The sequence below is a fragment of the Thermobia domestica genome, chromosome 3 (genome assembly GCF_964235325.1).
Source record: "Thermobia domestica chromosome 3, izTheDome1.hap1.1, whole genome shotgun sequence".
Taxonomy (NCBI): domain Eukaryota; kingdom Metazoa; phylum Arthropoda; class Insecta; order Zygentoma; family Lepismatidae; genus Thermobia; species Thermobia domestica.
In genome coordinates, this window is record NC_137456.1 from 17,566,664 (window position 1) to 17,582,062 (window position 15,399).

Here is a 15,399-nt window from a genome sequence, read left to right on the forward strand (position 1 = left end):
ATAAAGATATCCCCAAATAAATTCAATGAATATTTTGTAAATAGTGCTAACAAACTAATTGGTAGGCACAAAAATGGCATTAGTTCACAAGTAGATTTCGCTTGCTTATTGACACAGACAAATATTAATCAACATAGTACTCATTTTCTATGGACCCCTATAAATATTAGAACTGTACTGTCAGTGGTCAACAAATTAAAAGGTTCGAATAGTGAGGATATATATGGGTTTTCTAACAACATGCTAAAGAAGATAATAGACATAATAGTTGAACCTTTGACCTATTTATTCAATTGCGTACTTCTCGAAGGTGAATTTCCGGAGTGCCTTAAATTCACTGTTACAGTTCCGATTTACAAGAAAAATGATAAAACGGAGCTTAATAACTATCGCCCAATATCTTTGGTACCAATAATATCTAAGGTTTTTGAGCAATGTATTAAGAATCAATTGTCAAGATATTTTGAGGAAAACAAATTATTTCATAATATGCAATTTGGATTTAGACCTGGGTGTTCCACGACTAAAGCCGTGGAAAATATAGTATCAGAAGTGTTAGATAATTTGGAGAACAATCTTCATGTTGGGGTTACATTATTAGATTTGAGTAAGGCATTCGACACCGTATCACATAATATATTAATTGCGAAGTTACACTATTATGGTATTACTGGCTTGCAATTATCTTTAATTGCATCGTATCTTAGCAATAGAAAACAAGCTGTTCGCATTGGAAATGAAAAGTCAAGCTTCATGTGTGTAACAAATGGTGTTCCACAAGGTAGTGTATTGGGCCCCTTTCTTTTTCTTGTATATATAAACGATTTTCCAAGTTTTTTGCCCAATAGTTGTGTTTTATATGCTGACGATATTACTGTTGTAAATTCAGACAAAAATATAATTGATATTCAAAGTAGGAATAGCGAAATGTTAGAGTTGTCTTCTATATGGTTTAAATGTAACGGACTTACAGTAAATGAGGATAAAACAGAAACTATGTACATTAATCTTAGTAATTCTACGAGTCATTCAGATACAAGTAAATCTGTAAAACTGTTAGGAATGTACGTCGATTCAAAGTTAAATTGGAATGAACATACAGAAAATTTATGTAGAAAGTTATCCAGAGTATTGTTTTTATTGCGTAAATTAAAAACTGTAATTAGTGAGAAATCTCTCATAACATCGTACAATGCCTTTTTTCATTCACATTTGGAGTATGGAATAATATTCTGGGGTAATTCTTCTGGTGCACAGAATGTCTTCAAATGTCAAAAGAAAGCAGTAAGAATAATTAAAGGATTGCCTAAAACAGCATCATGCAAGGAAGTGTTTAAGGAAATTCAAATTATGACAGTGCCTTCTTTATTTATTTATCGATGTCTCATGTATATAAAAGAAAATTTAGATAATATTAATCACCGAAGTGTTCATTCCTACAATACTAGGCATAAAGGCGACCTTAATATGTCACAAGTTAGGTTAACCACTACTCAAAAGAGTTATAAGTATACAGGTATGAAATTATTTAATGTATTACCACAAAATGTACGCACAATGCCTCACGACAACTTCAAAAACTTTTGTAAATCCTTCCTTATAAGCAATTCTGTATATAGTATCTCTGAATTTGAAAAAATATGTTATCAAGAGTTGAAAGCAAGAACAATGATACATAGATAAAACTTGCCTGATAGTGTGATAAAACTTGTAAATATATATATATATATATATGTTATATTTGACAATGTCTATTGCAACAAATGTTGTTTAATGACAATAAAGCATATCTTATCTTATCTTATCTTATCTTATCTTATCTTATCTTATTGTCAAAGTTCTATATTCATCAAATGATTATAAAGGAGTTAAGACGGGAAAATATATCTACTTAACGAATGGTATAAAGTAATAAAGCTACTCTTTTTCTTCTATGATTAAAGAACTGGATGCTTTCGACTTTCGTATTTTGATAACTCTGGATGCGATCCTCGTTGAAAAGTTTGAAAAAAATGAAATGAAATCTTTAAGTTTTACGTCCCACGATTATGCCGGTTAGGCTAAAGGAGACGGTGATGATGAATAATGAATGAAATGGTGGAATGAAGAAAGTGGGAGGAAACGGGAGAACCCCGAGAAAACCCACGCACACGGTGTTTGTCCACCACAAAGTTCACTTGGCGGGAGCAGGGTTTGAACCCGAGACCCCTAGCACCAGAGGTGAACGCTCTACCACTGAGCCACCGCGGCCCCGTTGAAAAGTTTGATTTACTTTTCTCTGAAATTTCTCTCTCTTAGCTACATAAAGTGAATAATGAGATTAATCCAAGTTAGTTAATTAACGATTAATTAATCAAAAATAATGTGTTTTCCTTGTCTGTATGTCAGAGAACATACACACATAGAGAAAATAGAAACCTAGGAGCTTCACTGCATTAGACAGGAACGATATTCCTCTATTGTAAATAAATAGCTACGGTTATCGCTTTGGAAGTGGAAGGCTCATCTTTGATTCAAGGCAAAAGGTCATTTTTTTAAAGTTTAACGTTCCATGCACCTACTTTCGTCGGTGAAATGGTTAAACATATCTTTGTTTGTGTGGTATCAAATTTTCATCTGAGGAGACCAAATTAGCCCACCATTCATTAGTTATTTTGCGACGCAAGTTAAGAAGTTGTCGAATGTATATCTCCGACAGAATGTTGGACGCTATTCAGTATTAGAAAACACCACGAACAAAAAAAAGCAATTCAGATCCTTAGTACTTTATTCCTTCCTTTGCCGTTGTGCGTAGAGCTTTGCGAAGACTAGAGAGTTATTGCAACTTTTAATCACGGGCGGCGTTAGCGGAGGGTCGGGGTACGCGTCCCCCTGATTTTAGCCAAATATATTTAAAGAAACTATACTATTTTGTATATATAACTTTTGCCTGAAAGAGGATTTCGATTTTGATTCATCCGACTTTCCTTTCAGATTTAAAATGCTAACGACGCCAGTGCTTTCATTTCTTTTATTACATGGTGTAGGTGATTTGATCAGTTGGACGACTGATGCCGGGTCCCTCGGTGGTTCTCCTTCTATTTGTCCTCTCGGGTCCTTCCCTGAGGTCCGTCTGCTTTCGGCGTTCCTCGGTGTTCTCCGTGTCGGCTTGCTGTCTACTATGTTGTTTATAAATAATAGCACGTGTTGAGTTGACACGTGCGTCTGTTGTGATGTGGGGATCCTTGCAATATTCTTACACCACAACTAGAAGCTTAATAGGAAAGTAGCACGTTGGTTGGCAGAATTGAAACTGTATGATTGCATTATACTTCTTCGACGTTAAACACCAAAGATGACGCATTACGTCGCTATTTATCACAGGAAAGACATTTCGAACAAAAAGGCAGAGCAGATGAGCCCTTTTAGCAACGATCAAGTCATGCAATAAATAAAAAGCGGAAGCAGGATGTGTTCTAGAAATGTGGCCTTGTATGAATCTACGACCGAACCTTGGAGAAAGAGAATTGTCGAGCTTTTACTGGTATTTTTTTTTGACCAGACGTCCAACGGAGAAATATGATTAAAAAAAATATATTATTACATTCAAGGATGTCCGTGGACAATTCAAGGTTTTATTGCAGTAGAACAAATTGAAGCGATATTATACCACAAAGGTTGTAACAGAAAGACACAAGAAACGAAACGTAACGACCATGAGGGGATTGACAACAACAACAGGGAGGTAGACAACATCAATTATTTCTTCATGGAGATCCCCAATGTTCTAGAAACCGGTTTTTGAGAATTTCTGCTGACAGTCTTAACCAGCTTGGGATCAAATAGAGCAACAGCTTCATTTATCAAGGCAATAGGGATACACAAATTTGGAACCACACATTGGTCAGATCTAAAATTGCGTTCTCTAACGGCACTTTAACACGATAATGAAAGGGTAATTTCAAACAACATGATATTAGAACCACGGAGTGGAGTGGATCAAACTATTTAGGCCCTACTTAGCAGCTGGTCAAGATCTTCTAAAAGACTGTCGAAAAATCGGAATATTGAAGCCTGGGACTGCTTGTATTACAAATGGATGCAACTTACTATCTTCTTATGTCATCTCGCATTCACACCGTAAGATCAAAATTCTCGCAGGATGCAATAATTCCCTAAAATTAGCGCTTTAGAACATATCATCAATTGCATTCCACAATAAAGGAATCTAAGCATTCAACTTACCCAAGAGTAAAAACATACCAACAATACGTCAGTTCCTACAGGCCAATCTAGAATCTATACATGCCAAGGGTTTTGCCAATTCGATAAGCAAAACAAAATCCTCTTTGAAACGCAGATAGACCGTATTTCCAACAGTAATACCATAGTTATTTCTTACTTGTGTATTGTGTCGTAAAGACGCCATTAGTTATGGAGTGTTTGGTTAATTTGGTGTAGCTTTCTCGATAGATGTACGCATATATATATATATATATATATATATATATATATATATATATATATATATATATATATATATATATATATATATATATATATATATATATATATATATTTAAAAAACTATTACCACTCGGAATCATCATTTGTGATTTGTTTCTTTCTTTTGGCTCATGAAACCTCCAAAAACAAGAAAATAACAGAATTAGAATAATGTATATATACTCTATCAAATGAACATGTAAGTAATATACTGTCTTCTTTACTTACACATGTTTGAGCATTTTAAATACACCTTATCCTACCCATTGCTTTTCATACCACATATTCTGACAAGACATTTTTATGGATTAAATTTCCAACAATTGACCAATGATATTTCAACGTTTTTTTTTTAAATTCGTTTAACATGACATTCTCTTTACGATTTGATTTTTTCATTCCTATTTCAATTTCTACATTGTCTTGCTAACACCTCGCACTATGATCATGTTTGCTTATCTGCAGATATCCTTAAATCTTTCCACAATCATTTCAATATTTTTCTCACAACACTGAACCCTAAATTTCACATCAATGACATAATAATGTGTATGAAAACTCAAATCACATGAATAAATGTCTTATTAATCAAAACAATTCTAACGGTATCAGAAGATATTAAATAATAATTTGAAATTCAAGTTTAACTAAAACTTTAATACTCTCATTTATTTTATAACAAAAATTCATGCAGAAACTAGGTTGATAATTCAAACGATGAAATAGCGATGTAAAACATGTTCGAGGAAGACCTATTTTCGAACTTTTCCTGGTGGGCTTGGCGACGTAGTAGCAGCTGGTGTTCAAGCTAAGACGCTAGACTGACGATTGTGATCCGTAAACCAAATGGTATTTCGATTTCATCTGAAAAACAAGTGTTTTTAACTGTCTTCGATGTTTCTGTGCTCATGTTCTTTTCGGGTCTAACAGTAATTAAAACAATAAGATTCTGAAAAAGTTTATTGAAGTTGTAAAATACTCAACGCTGGTTCAAGGATACCCGTGTTTAAACCCAGATCATATGAGTTTGTGATTGACAACCTTGTGTCTGCAAGTTCTCCCATTTCCTCCTTTATTTTTTCACTACTTTTTTCATGTCTCCTTTAACCTATGTGGCATAATCGTAGGACTCAAAAGTGAAAGTTATAACATTTCGAACTTTTCTTTGAAATTTCTGCCAGTTGAATTATCTATCGTTGTATGCGTTTCACTCGCCTTTAAAAATTCAATAATCTTCAACCATAATTTACCTTGGTAAATCGCACGCACTTTGACCAAATGTTTACTGAGCACACTAAGTGAAATGAAATGTTCCAAGGAAAGAAAATGCAAAGCCGTTTTCCCATTCACCACGTTACGGAACAAATAATAACCTACTGTATATGAATATTTAACGATATTCAACACAATTTACGTAAATCATACATGAGTATAATATGGGAAAAAATAGAATAGTACCTTCCGTGAAGAATTACCGTACGAGAATTAGGGAAATGATATTAAGTTTAGGCGTAACAGGAAAAATATATGTTACGGGTACATTACCGTAGGATGGCCTGATCCACGCTATAAGAACACGCTACCCAAGTAACATTTTCGTTGTCAAACGGTGTACCAACCGCTGTCTATTTGTAGGCATCGTTGGTTAAGCCACTATCAAAATGCCAACCGCAAATTCGACAATCCATTAACCATCGATGCCAACAAGCGAAAACAAAATAGTGGTTCAACGTAGGTGCATTGTTGTTTCGGCAACGCATCGAAAGACGATGTTCTATTTTGTTGTCACAATTTTAGCCAACTGTCGTTAGCCAAGTGTGATTTTCTCGTTGGCATTTTGTTGGAATTTCGTTGGCCCAACTCCTGCATGGTTGACACACTGTCGTCCATTGGTTCGTTGGCCAACTGTATACAATCTTCTGTTGGCCAAACGTTGCAAATAATTGTTGGCATAACGATTTGCGGTACCGCCAAAATCACCGTTGGCCAACCAACTATGGTCGGTTGACCCAACCATTTTTCAACCCAAAATGCTACTTGGGTACACAATCTGAGTAGCAGTTATGGATGATTACACCCCACACTTTACGTCTCTGGCGATGTTAAACGGAACTTGAGGTAGATGCCTTACAGTCGCTATTTGCCGTGTTTCTGTGTTATTGTTCGTCCGTGTGGTCCCTGGGTATTTTTCCTACACTTCCAGTTCTGCAGACTAGCATCATTCCCATGTCTTTATTTGTGTGTCACTTTTTCGTGGTATCTCTCTGGACATGAGTCGATTTGTAATTCTTCTAAGACATAAAATAGATGAGTTAGTTCACAGTTTTAAGTTAACGCGAAAGTCATAATAATAATGATATTATTTTATATTATTTCTCTTGTTTATTTATGTATGTGTCACACTCGCGTGATTTCTTCAGTTAATTATGGTAGTGTATTACAGCGACCGTCATAAATTATCCCCTGCCTGCAACGGTTTAGTGCTACAATACTAAACAAATTTTATGTGCACCGCCAGTTATTTCGAGTGGCGATTTTGAACGAATTGTACAGCAACAAAGAAAAATTACACAGAGTTGAAGAATAATCGTTTTCAGCATCTACGATATGCTTATTTTTTATCTCATGAATTATATATATGTATTGTAACAACAAAGCAATTTTTGCCTAATTATTTACATTAAAATTTAACAATGAAATATTTTTAAAACCGACGGCCTCATTCAAATTTGTAACATTCAAAGTTAATTAAAATTAGAAATTAGACAACAATAAGATCCCACTTTGCATTAAGTCCGCTGGCAAAACTACAAAATATTACATTCCTTGAACAGTGCGCAATTTACATTTTACAGATTATTAAAATATAATTATTCACTAATACACGTTATTGTGATAAGCCTCACAACAGCATCCTCAAACCTTCGCCGAGATTACAAACAAAAGATCTCCTCCAGTTCCTTACCAGAGGGTAGCGTTCCCAAAACTGATGCAACGTTCCCTCTTTGTACTGCCATGCTGATGCGTTGCAGTAGAAACGAGGTTGCTCTAGCATCTCCTGACGATAAACGAATGCGATGACCAACTTCTTTTATAAAGTTAAGGCCTTCGGGACCCCATGAACCACCCGATTCGACAGCTATAGCGACAAAATGATATTTGTCGAGTAAATTGCTATATTTCCTGCGCTTTTGTGTTTCCCGGCGAGCAGCCACGTTGCCAGCTTGTGCTGAGGAAGAATGTATATTTGAAGAGGCGAAGGTGTCGGAACAAGTAAAATCCCATAGAAGTGCTTTTCCTTTCTTCCACGGTATTAGAGTCATACCATCTGGCCTCTTGCCGTCTGCACGACTGCATCCCAACGGTTCACATATAGAAGGAACTCCTGCTGAAATTAGTGCCCTCATGATAATGTCGTTGACGCTGGAGTGGCGTGAATGTCTGCCCGCACTATTGGCACAGGAGAGTCCATGAAGGCCCTTCTTGTCTACGACACTTCTACAGGCAGGACATCTGTGTTGCTCGCAAACATCTGCTCCCAAACGCAGTGCACTGGCAATTCGAAAACTGTCATTGGCAAGATGTAATCCTAAAGAAGGTGACGGGATAGCATGGAGCCAAGCGCCTGATTCTGGAGATGATGTAGCTAGAAGTCTGGCCTTATCTTCTGGGTTATCGGATGACTGAAGCAGAGCTGAAAAGTGATGATTTATAAGAGGATCGTCCCAAGAGGATTGTAGTCCTCTCTTATCAAGGTCAGGGGGATCTGATCCCACTATAGATGACCACTTAGCAATGCTATCGTTGACATCCGAATCCGATACTAGGCTAAGATCTTGTTGGAGAATGGTCTCGATCAATGGCTTAGCGCTATAGAATGAAGACAGAAAGGATGAAATAGCCAGATCCATGGCGCGACGAATGCCGAGAATTATTTTTGGATTAAAAGATCCAATATATTTCAATCAAAAATTTTCTTGTAGCTTTTATGTCTGGAGAACTACATATGGTGTAACCAAACCCAAACTATCACTTCATTCAGTATGATGTGCTTATTCCATAGAAACTATTAAAACTCAATTTAGGGCCCGTTCAAAAATTTTGTGGCCCCTGATCCAATTGACCCAAAATATCCAATATATTTCAAGAAAAATATTCTCGTATACCTTATATTTGAAGAACTACATATATGTAAACAAATCCCAAACTGTCACTTATCTCAGTATGATGTGCTTATTCCATAGAATATACGAAAACTTGATTAAGAGGCCGTTCAAAAATTTTGTGACTCCTGATACAGAAACAGTATTGGCCAAGATCGCAATTTTTTGATCCATTTTTGATATACCTAAAATTCTTTCTGTTTTCTTTGAAATGAACTGAAATTTTATGTTATTTTACTGATCTTGGTAATAGTATACATGAGAACCCTCTGTCTTCCGTGCGCGAGGATACTTCATATTATATATTTATACGTTACCAAATTAAATCACTGCGTTGTCTTCATTAGATGTGCTTAACATTCTATTTTTACTTTCTAGAATAAATTTTGTTGATTTCGATTCGAAAAATGTTAAATATTTTTAAATTTATATCATGATGCAGACCAAAGTCCTTGTTGCATATAATGTAATGCGCTATATAGCATATAAAGTACAAGGGCAAATATGTACGTTCTTTTTTATTTTCGTATCAGTGGATAAGTAAATGAAAGTGGGTTTGTTACCCCCTTTCTAAGTTCGTAGATACTCAATGAATAATCCCTAAAAGTATGAGCGTCCAGCTTCTTCTGGAACTCAGACGGTCTTACATATACTATATCCCTGATCTGTTTCCTTCAAGACAAGTTAAATGTCCAGTATTTTAAATATCCAGTATCAAATTATAATGACATAAACTAATAAACATTATAAGACACATCAATAAGTATGGATAAATAGTAATCAGAAGAATTATTATACTAACAAATAGTAATCCGAAGAATTATTATACTAGCAAATTAACACACTCGTTTTCGAGGGTAACTGGTTTTTACCTTTTTATTTCCAAAAGAAGTCTCACCACACTACATTCAATAATCGTTACCATAATTCACATTTGACTATTAGATAATACAATTTTGTATTAAAAATAAATTTTCATAAAATAACGTACATTGAAATGAACTTAAACAATCAGTAAAATCAAACGATTAAAATTTTAGTTTAGTTCAAAGAAGAACAAGAAAAGTAATTCGCTATAGAAATCAACGGGTTAAAAATAGAAGATGGCGCAGGTTAGGTTTTTCGCGGTCACAAGAACAGAAGTGCGTGTAGGTTTGCTTTTGGTGCACCATTTAAAATAATTGTTGAAAAAATATTTTTTTTCACTAATTTCCTTCTTATTGTGTCCTAAATGGTTTGCGCTGGTCGACATAAAAATATCTCACTTGACATTGACATAGATAAAATTCAAGGGGGTCATCAGAAGTAATTGTTGAAAAATTATAATTCTTTTACAATTTGCGAATAAATATGGCATTCGAATGTATGGCATGAAAACTATAGTCCGAAGGGAGCAGGCGCGTCAGCGACGGTGAGAATATGCATAGGCGTGGATAGTGCAAACAAGTAGGTTTTTGCAATGATACGAGTTTCAATGACAGTGGTCATTGTTCCATAACAGTAGCTCTCCACTTGTAAACATAAAATAATTTTCTATATATGTTGTGGAGAAATACACCACTGGTGGAAAATAGTATCTAACACAGTCATCTTTCATATGCACTCACTTATATAATCCGTCATAAAATACTTTTACTTATTTTACACCAGTAAGCCTACACTTGTAAACCTAAAATACTGGTGTATTACATTGTATTTAATTCTATTGCCTGCAGAAATTTGTTCTTTGTAAGTATGTTTTTTCATGCACCGTACTGAATTTTACCTGTAAATCCTCCAGAATGAGGTGCCCCAAAAGTAAACCAGCACCCAGAAGTCTCAAGTTTCGCTTGTGTTTGTCACGTAAAACGTAAGAACAAAAGAGAATGGTGATCACTTTTTCTGCATAAATAGGATACGATTATATCTCTTTCCCATCCTGTTAACAGTACCAATGAGCTAATCACAATTTTGTTTTCTTTCTTTTCTAGTGTTCAAATCTGGCGTATACAACGAACGTATGAAGAGGAAGTTCAGCGGAGGAGACATGTTTGTTCAATATGTAACAAAAGTTTCTACTCTAAGTCTGACCTTAAGAAGCACTTCCGTATTCATACAGGAGAGAGACCTTATTCTTGTTCCATATGCAACAAGCGATTTAATCAAACAAGTTCATTAAACCGGCATGTGTTCTTTGTTCATGATAAAGTTGTTACGCCAAATACAAGATGAATTATGCAAAATGAGTTAATGTAATGAATATACTCTTCTGAATGGTAATCTGGTTATTGATTCTAATATCGTAAAAATGTATCAGCGATTAGTATTTTAAAGGATCTATTCAATGTATTTGTTTCAGGTATTTCAAGTATTGTTTTTCAAATAGTGAACTGCATTATTCAAAAACATTATTTCGGTACCTTTAAACCCTTGCGTTTCAGGTGTCATTATTCTTTGTGCGTGCTGTAATACCAGATTTTTACATACTGTTAAAATACTGTCTAGACCATTATATAGACAATGTTACTGTGTACGCTCGAGGAGAGCATTCGTATTACTTTAAAAAAATAATAATAATAATAATAATAATAATAATAATAATAAGTGCCGTATTTATCTGTGTATGCCGCGCACCTTTTCTGCACAAAAACGAAGTCAAAAAACAGGGTGCGCGGCATGCACGAGGAAATGTAGAATTGACTGAGCCACCAAGCATTTAAAATCACGGGGAGTTTTTATTAACCTAGTACCGGAATATTGTGAGTAATTTTACAAGAGTAGAGAAGTTTTAATATAAAATGACAAGTTACAGCTCATCTTTCCTCTTTGCATCAATCGGCCTTTCAAGAACCTCTTGCGGCGACTGTACAGCGGTGGACACTTCTAAATGGTACACCTTAGCCGTAAATCTCCATATGGCTGTACCATTTAGAAGTGTCCACCGCTGTACACTGAATGGATAGCAACTGCAGTACACGGAACTACGCCAACTGGCCTAATTAAGAAACCTGCACATCGCCTTTTGTGCGAATGGGTTATTGAAGCATGGAATTCAATTCCAGAGGATCTTGTCGTCCGCAGCTTTAAAAAATGCTGCATTTCCAATGCCAGCGATGGGAGCGAAGACTTTATTTAGTCCAATGGTGATACGTGCTCCAGCTCCTCGGCGACGAAGAAAGCTAGGCATGGGAGTGATTTCTGTTAATAATCACAGTGGATGAAAAATGCATTCTACCGTTCTTTTCTTCAGAAAATTGATGTGCGCTGCTTACACAAGTTTTTTTAAAATTTTAACGTTCCAGAAATTGGGGGTGCGCTTCTTATACGGGGATGCGGCATACACGCGTAAATACGGTATTTCTATTGTGGAACATTTGGACTGAAAAGGGAAATTTTGATGTTCTGAAGGGATTTTATGCTGCTTCATGTTGGCAGCACTGACTGGAGATCAAAGTTTTTTCTTTTCTGACGTCGAATTTGCTTATTGTAGTAAAAACAACACATGTGGATCGTAATTGAATGCTCCCTTTTTGCTTTTCTGTAAGTAAGGCGCTGTTACTTAAGGAGAAACAGTAGAACTAACTCATGCTTTGCATCTACTAGAAAATTCCATCATCTCCAGGATTAAGGTTACCCTAAATAAATGGTACGTTTTTAAGACATCCTCCTGGATATTACTAGTACGCAAGGGGTTAATACTTTCAGCAGACAATACCTGTCTATAATTATGTATTTTCGTCTTTCATTTGATTTAAATAAAACGAAATAGTATATCGTACGCAATCTACCTCTTCTCATCCTGTCCAAACCTAACTCGGAAGTAGATATTGACTTATTTAGTGTGTATGTAAAATATTATTAACTCAGACATTTGGCATCCAAGTAAAGTACTCTCAAAGTCGGGGTTTCGAATCACAAAGACAGTAAAGATAGTACGTGTTTTACAAAGCTCATCATATCTTCACAAAACTTGGCTTGGAAGTAGAGCATAACTTGCTTAGTACGTTTGAAATTATGCAGAGGTTTGGTTTTCGAGTTATGTTCTATCCAATTTGGCGTTTGGAGTTAATCAAATTACCCCAAAAGTTTCACTAATTGCTAATGTATGCTTCTAATAAAGATTTACTGGAATCAATAGTGTTGTTTTTTGCTTCACAATCAGGAAACGATTAAGGCTAGTTTTAGACGAAAGCATTTATCGAAACATTTCTCGTAGCAGATGTGCTGCCAAAAATCTCGTATAATATTCTATGGCATCAAAAGTATATTGCGCTTTTACACGGTAGCATTTTGGTAAGCACTTTGTCGTGACGTAGCAAACAAATCACTGGAGAAGAGCGCAATTATGGCTCCAAAACTAAAAACAGATATTTCAGTCACTATTTCTTCTAAAGCCCTTTTTCGCATATGCTTATTGTGATACAAAGGACTTTTAACGGTGCAGTTATACTACACAGATCCATAAATTTTAAAATTTACAGAAGAAATTTCTAATATTTTAATAGAGTAGGGTATAAGTAATGGAAATATGGTGTGCACTTACATCTGAGATGCGTATTTACGTGGAAATATAGAAATTAAAGTCGAACCTGAAATGCATGTAATCTTCAATAAGCTGCCATCAAATTTTGACAAGTCTGTAATTTCCCCATTTTGTATCGAGAGAAGAACACAACCAAACCCTTCAAGGCTTCTAACCCGTTCCCACTACTGCTACTACTACTACTACTACCCACCACTACTACTCCTACTCCTATTCTAACTACTACTACTACCCGTTCTTACTCCTATGCCTACTACTACTACTACTACTCCTCTTACTATTACTAAGTACTCCTACTCTTACTACTACTTACTCCTCCTACTCCTACTACTACTGCTTACTTCTACTACTATTACTCTTACTACTACTACTACTACTACTACTACTACTACTACTCCTACTATTACTTACTCCTCCTCCTCCTACTACTACTATTACTACTTATACTATGGATCCGTATAGTAAAACTACACGTTGCCACCTGCACCGGAGAACGCAAGAGTACACCTCAGAAATGATTGCTAAAGGTACAATAAATGAAACGAGAAAGTTTTTTTTAATGAATTTCTGTGTGAATCCGTATAGTGAAACTGCACGCTTTTAACTTTGTACAAACAAGGATGTTCCTCATATTTTTTAATCAACATAATAATAGTATCCCTATTCCATCTCATTTTTCTTTACTACAATTTAATTTCCCACAGAAAACAAAGAACATGGATATTTGACACAAAATCTTTCGCTTCCTTTTAACACACCACGGCGCTGCAATCGGAGCAGAAATGATGGGGAAAATGCTACGAAATAGAGCAGGTTCTATCGACAAGAAATGCCATAGGATATGCCATGGCTTGGGAAATGCTATAGCATTTGCTACTTTACATGGTAGGATATCGATGATACGATTTTTGCTATGAGAAATGCTATGATAAAAGCTTCCGTCTAAAACTAGCCTAATATCAAGCACACAAAACGGTAACCGGAAAAATTTTCCTTGATTAGGATATAAATTTCCTGTATATACTGTAATATAATATTTTCTATTTATTCTGAAACAAATTCAAAATATTTGAGATAGTAATGTGTCTATTACTTTCGAATACGGCACTAAAATTATTTTCACAATGTTTTCCAAGAATAGATTTACTTGGTAATCTGTGTCGCAGTAGCAGTACACATTAAAAAGAAAGTACGTGAAAAAAATGTAATGACAGGAGGAAACATTCGTATACTTATAGTGTTAGAATTACATCATTCATTGTTTTAAAATGGAAAACATAAGAGTTGTATGCAAAACACACTGACGTCCACAATTCAAGGGGTTTTGAAAATGAACATATGTTTCTAGTGGAGATAGGAATAATACATGGCAGGACAGCTACTATGTTAAATTTGTTAGAGATTTCACAAAATTATTTTCGTAAAGGATTACAGGAAATATTCTACGTTGATCGTTACTTGGTACAAATGCCAAATATACTATATGAAATTTTGCTCATAGCAAAATGTAACAACTAATATAAATTGCCATGGTCAGTTACTAGATATTTACTATATTATACCCTAGAAAGGTGATAGCCTTGATCTTCTTGTCTTGTTCCCTGACCTTGAGAAAGCATTTGACACTGTATGGCACGACGACCCGGTTTACAAATTGAATAAGTATTGTCTACTTCTTACCTGCATACGACTTATATTCAATTTTATCACCGGACGCATAGTTTGTATATACATTGTCTCATCCAACCTTTCTATATTCAGGCGTACCACAAGGATCTGCATTGTTTTCACTCTTTTATCTTCTTTATGTTGTAGATCTCCCACCTCTTACACGTAACATCAGTATTTTTCAATATGCAGACGATGTTGATTTTCTGGCACTTGGCGAAACCATTCGACACAAACAGAAATTTTCAGGAATCTATAGATCTATCTCGTCCTGGTGTCTTAAATCGCGGCTAAAGATTAACGCTTATAAAACCCAAGCAGTTGTTTTCATTCCTTCTGGCAAACGTACTCGAGTTCATCGAAATCCAACCCTGCTGAATGTTCATGTTCAAGGCACACGGATTTGCCCTTCAAGCAGAGCAAAATACTTTCAGCTTCTGTTGAACAAATACCTCACCTGGAGACCTCATATAACACCAAAATACCTTGAACATCTATTGAACAAATACCTCACCTGGAGACCTCATATAACACCAAAATACCTTGAACATCTATTGAACA

General features: G+C 35.4%; 1 protein-coding gene across 2 annotated transcripts in view; it reads left to right on the forward strand.

Annotated features, from left to right (window-relative positions):
- Positions 1 to 15,399, forward strand: part of LOC145680198 (uncharacterized) — a 490,330-nt gene that overhangs the window by 452,135 nt on the left and 22,796 nt on the right. The window contains exon 4 of one of the 2 annotated variants that reach the window (XM_081750504.1): positions 10,619 to 10,874. The exons of the other annotated variant lie outside the window; for it this stretch is intronic. Coding sequence (XP_081606630.1) covers positions 10,619 to 10,859 — 241 coding nt within the window. The 3' untranslated portion in view covers positions 10,860 to 10,874. Of the gene's footprint in view, positions 1 to 10,618; positions 10,875 to 15,399 lie in introns of those variants that run through there. 2 annotated transcript variants of the gene reach the window in all.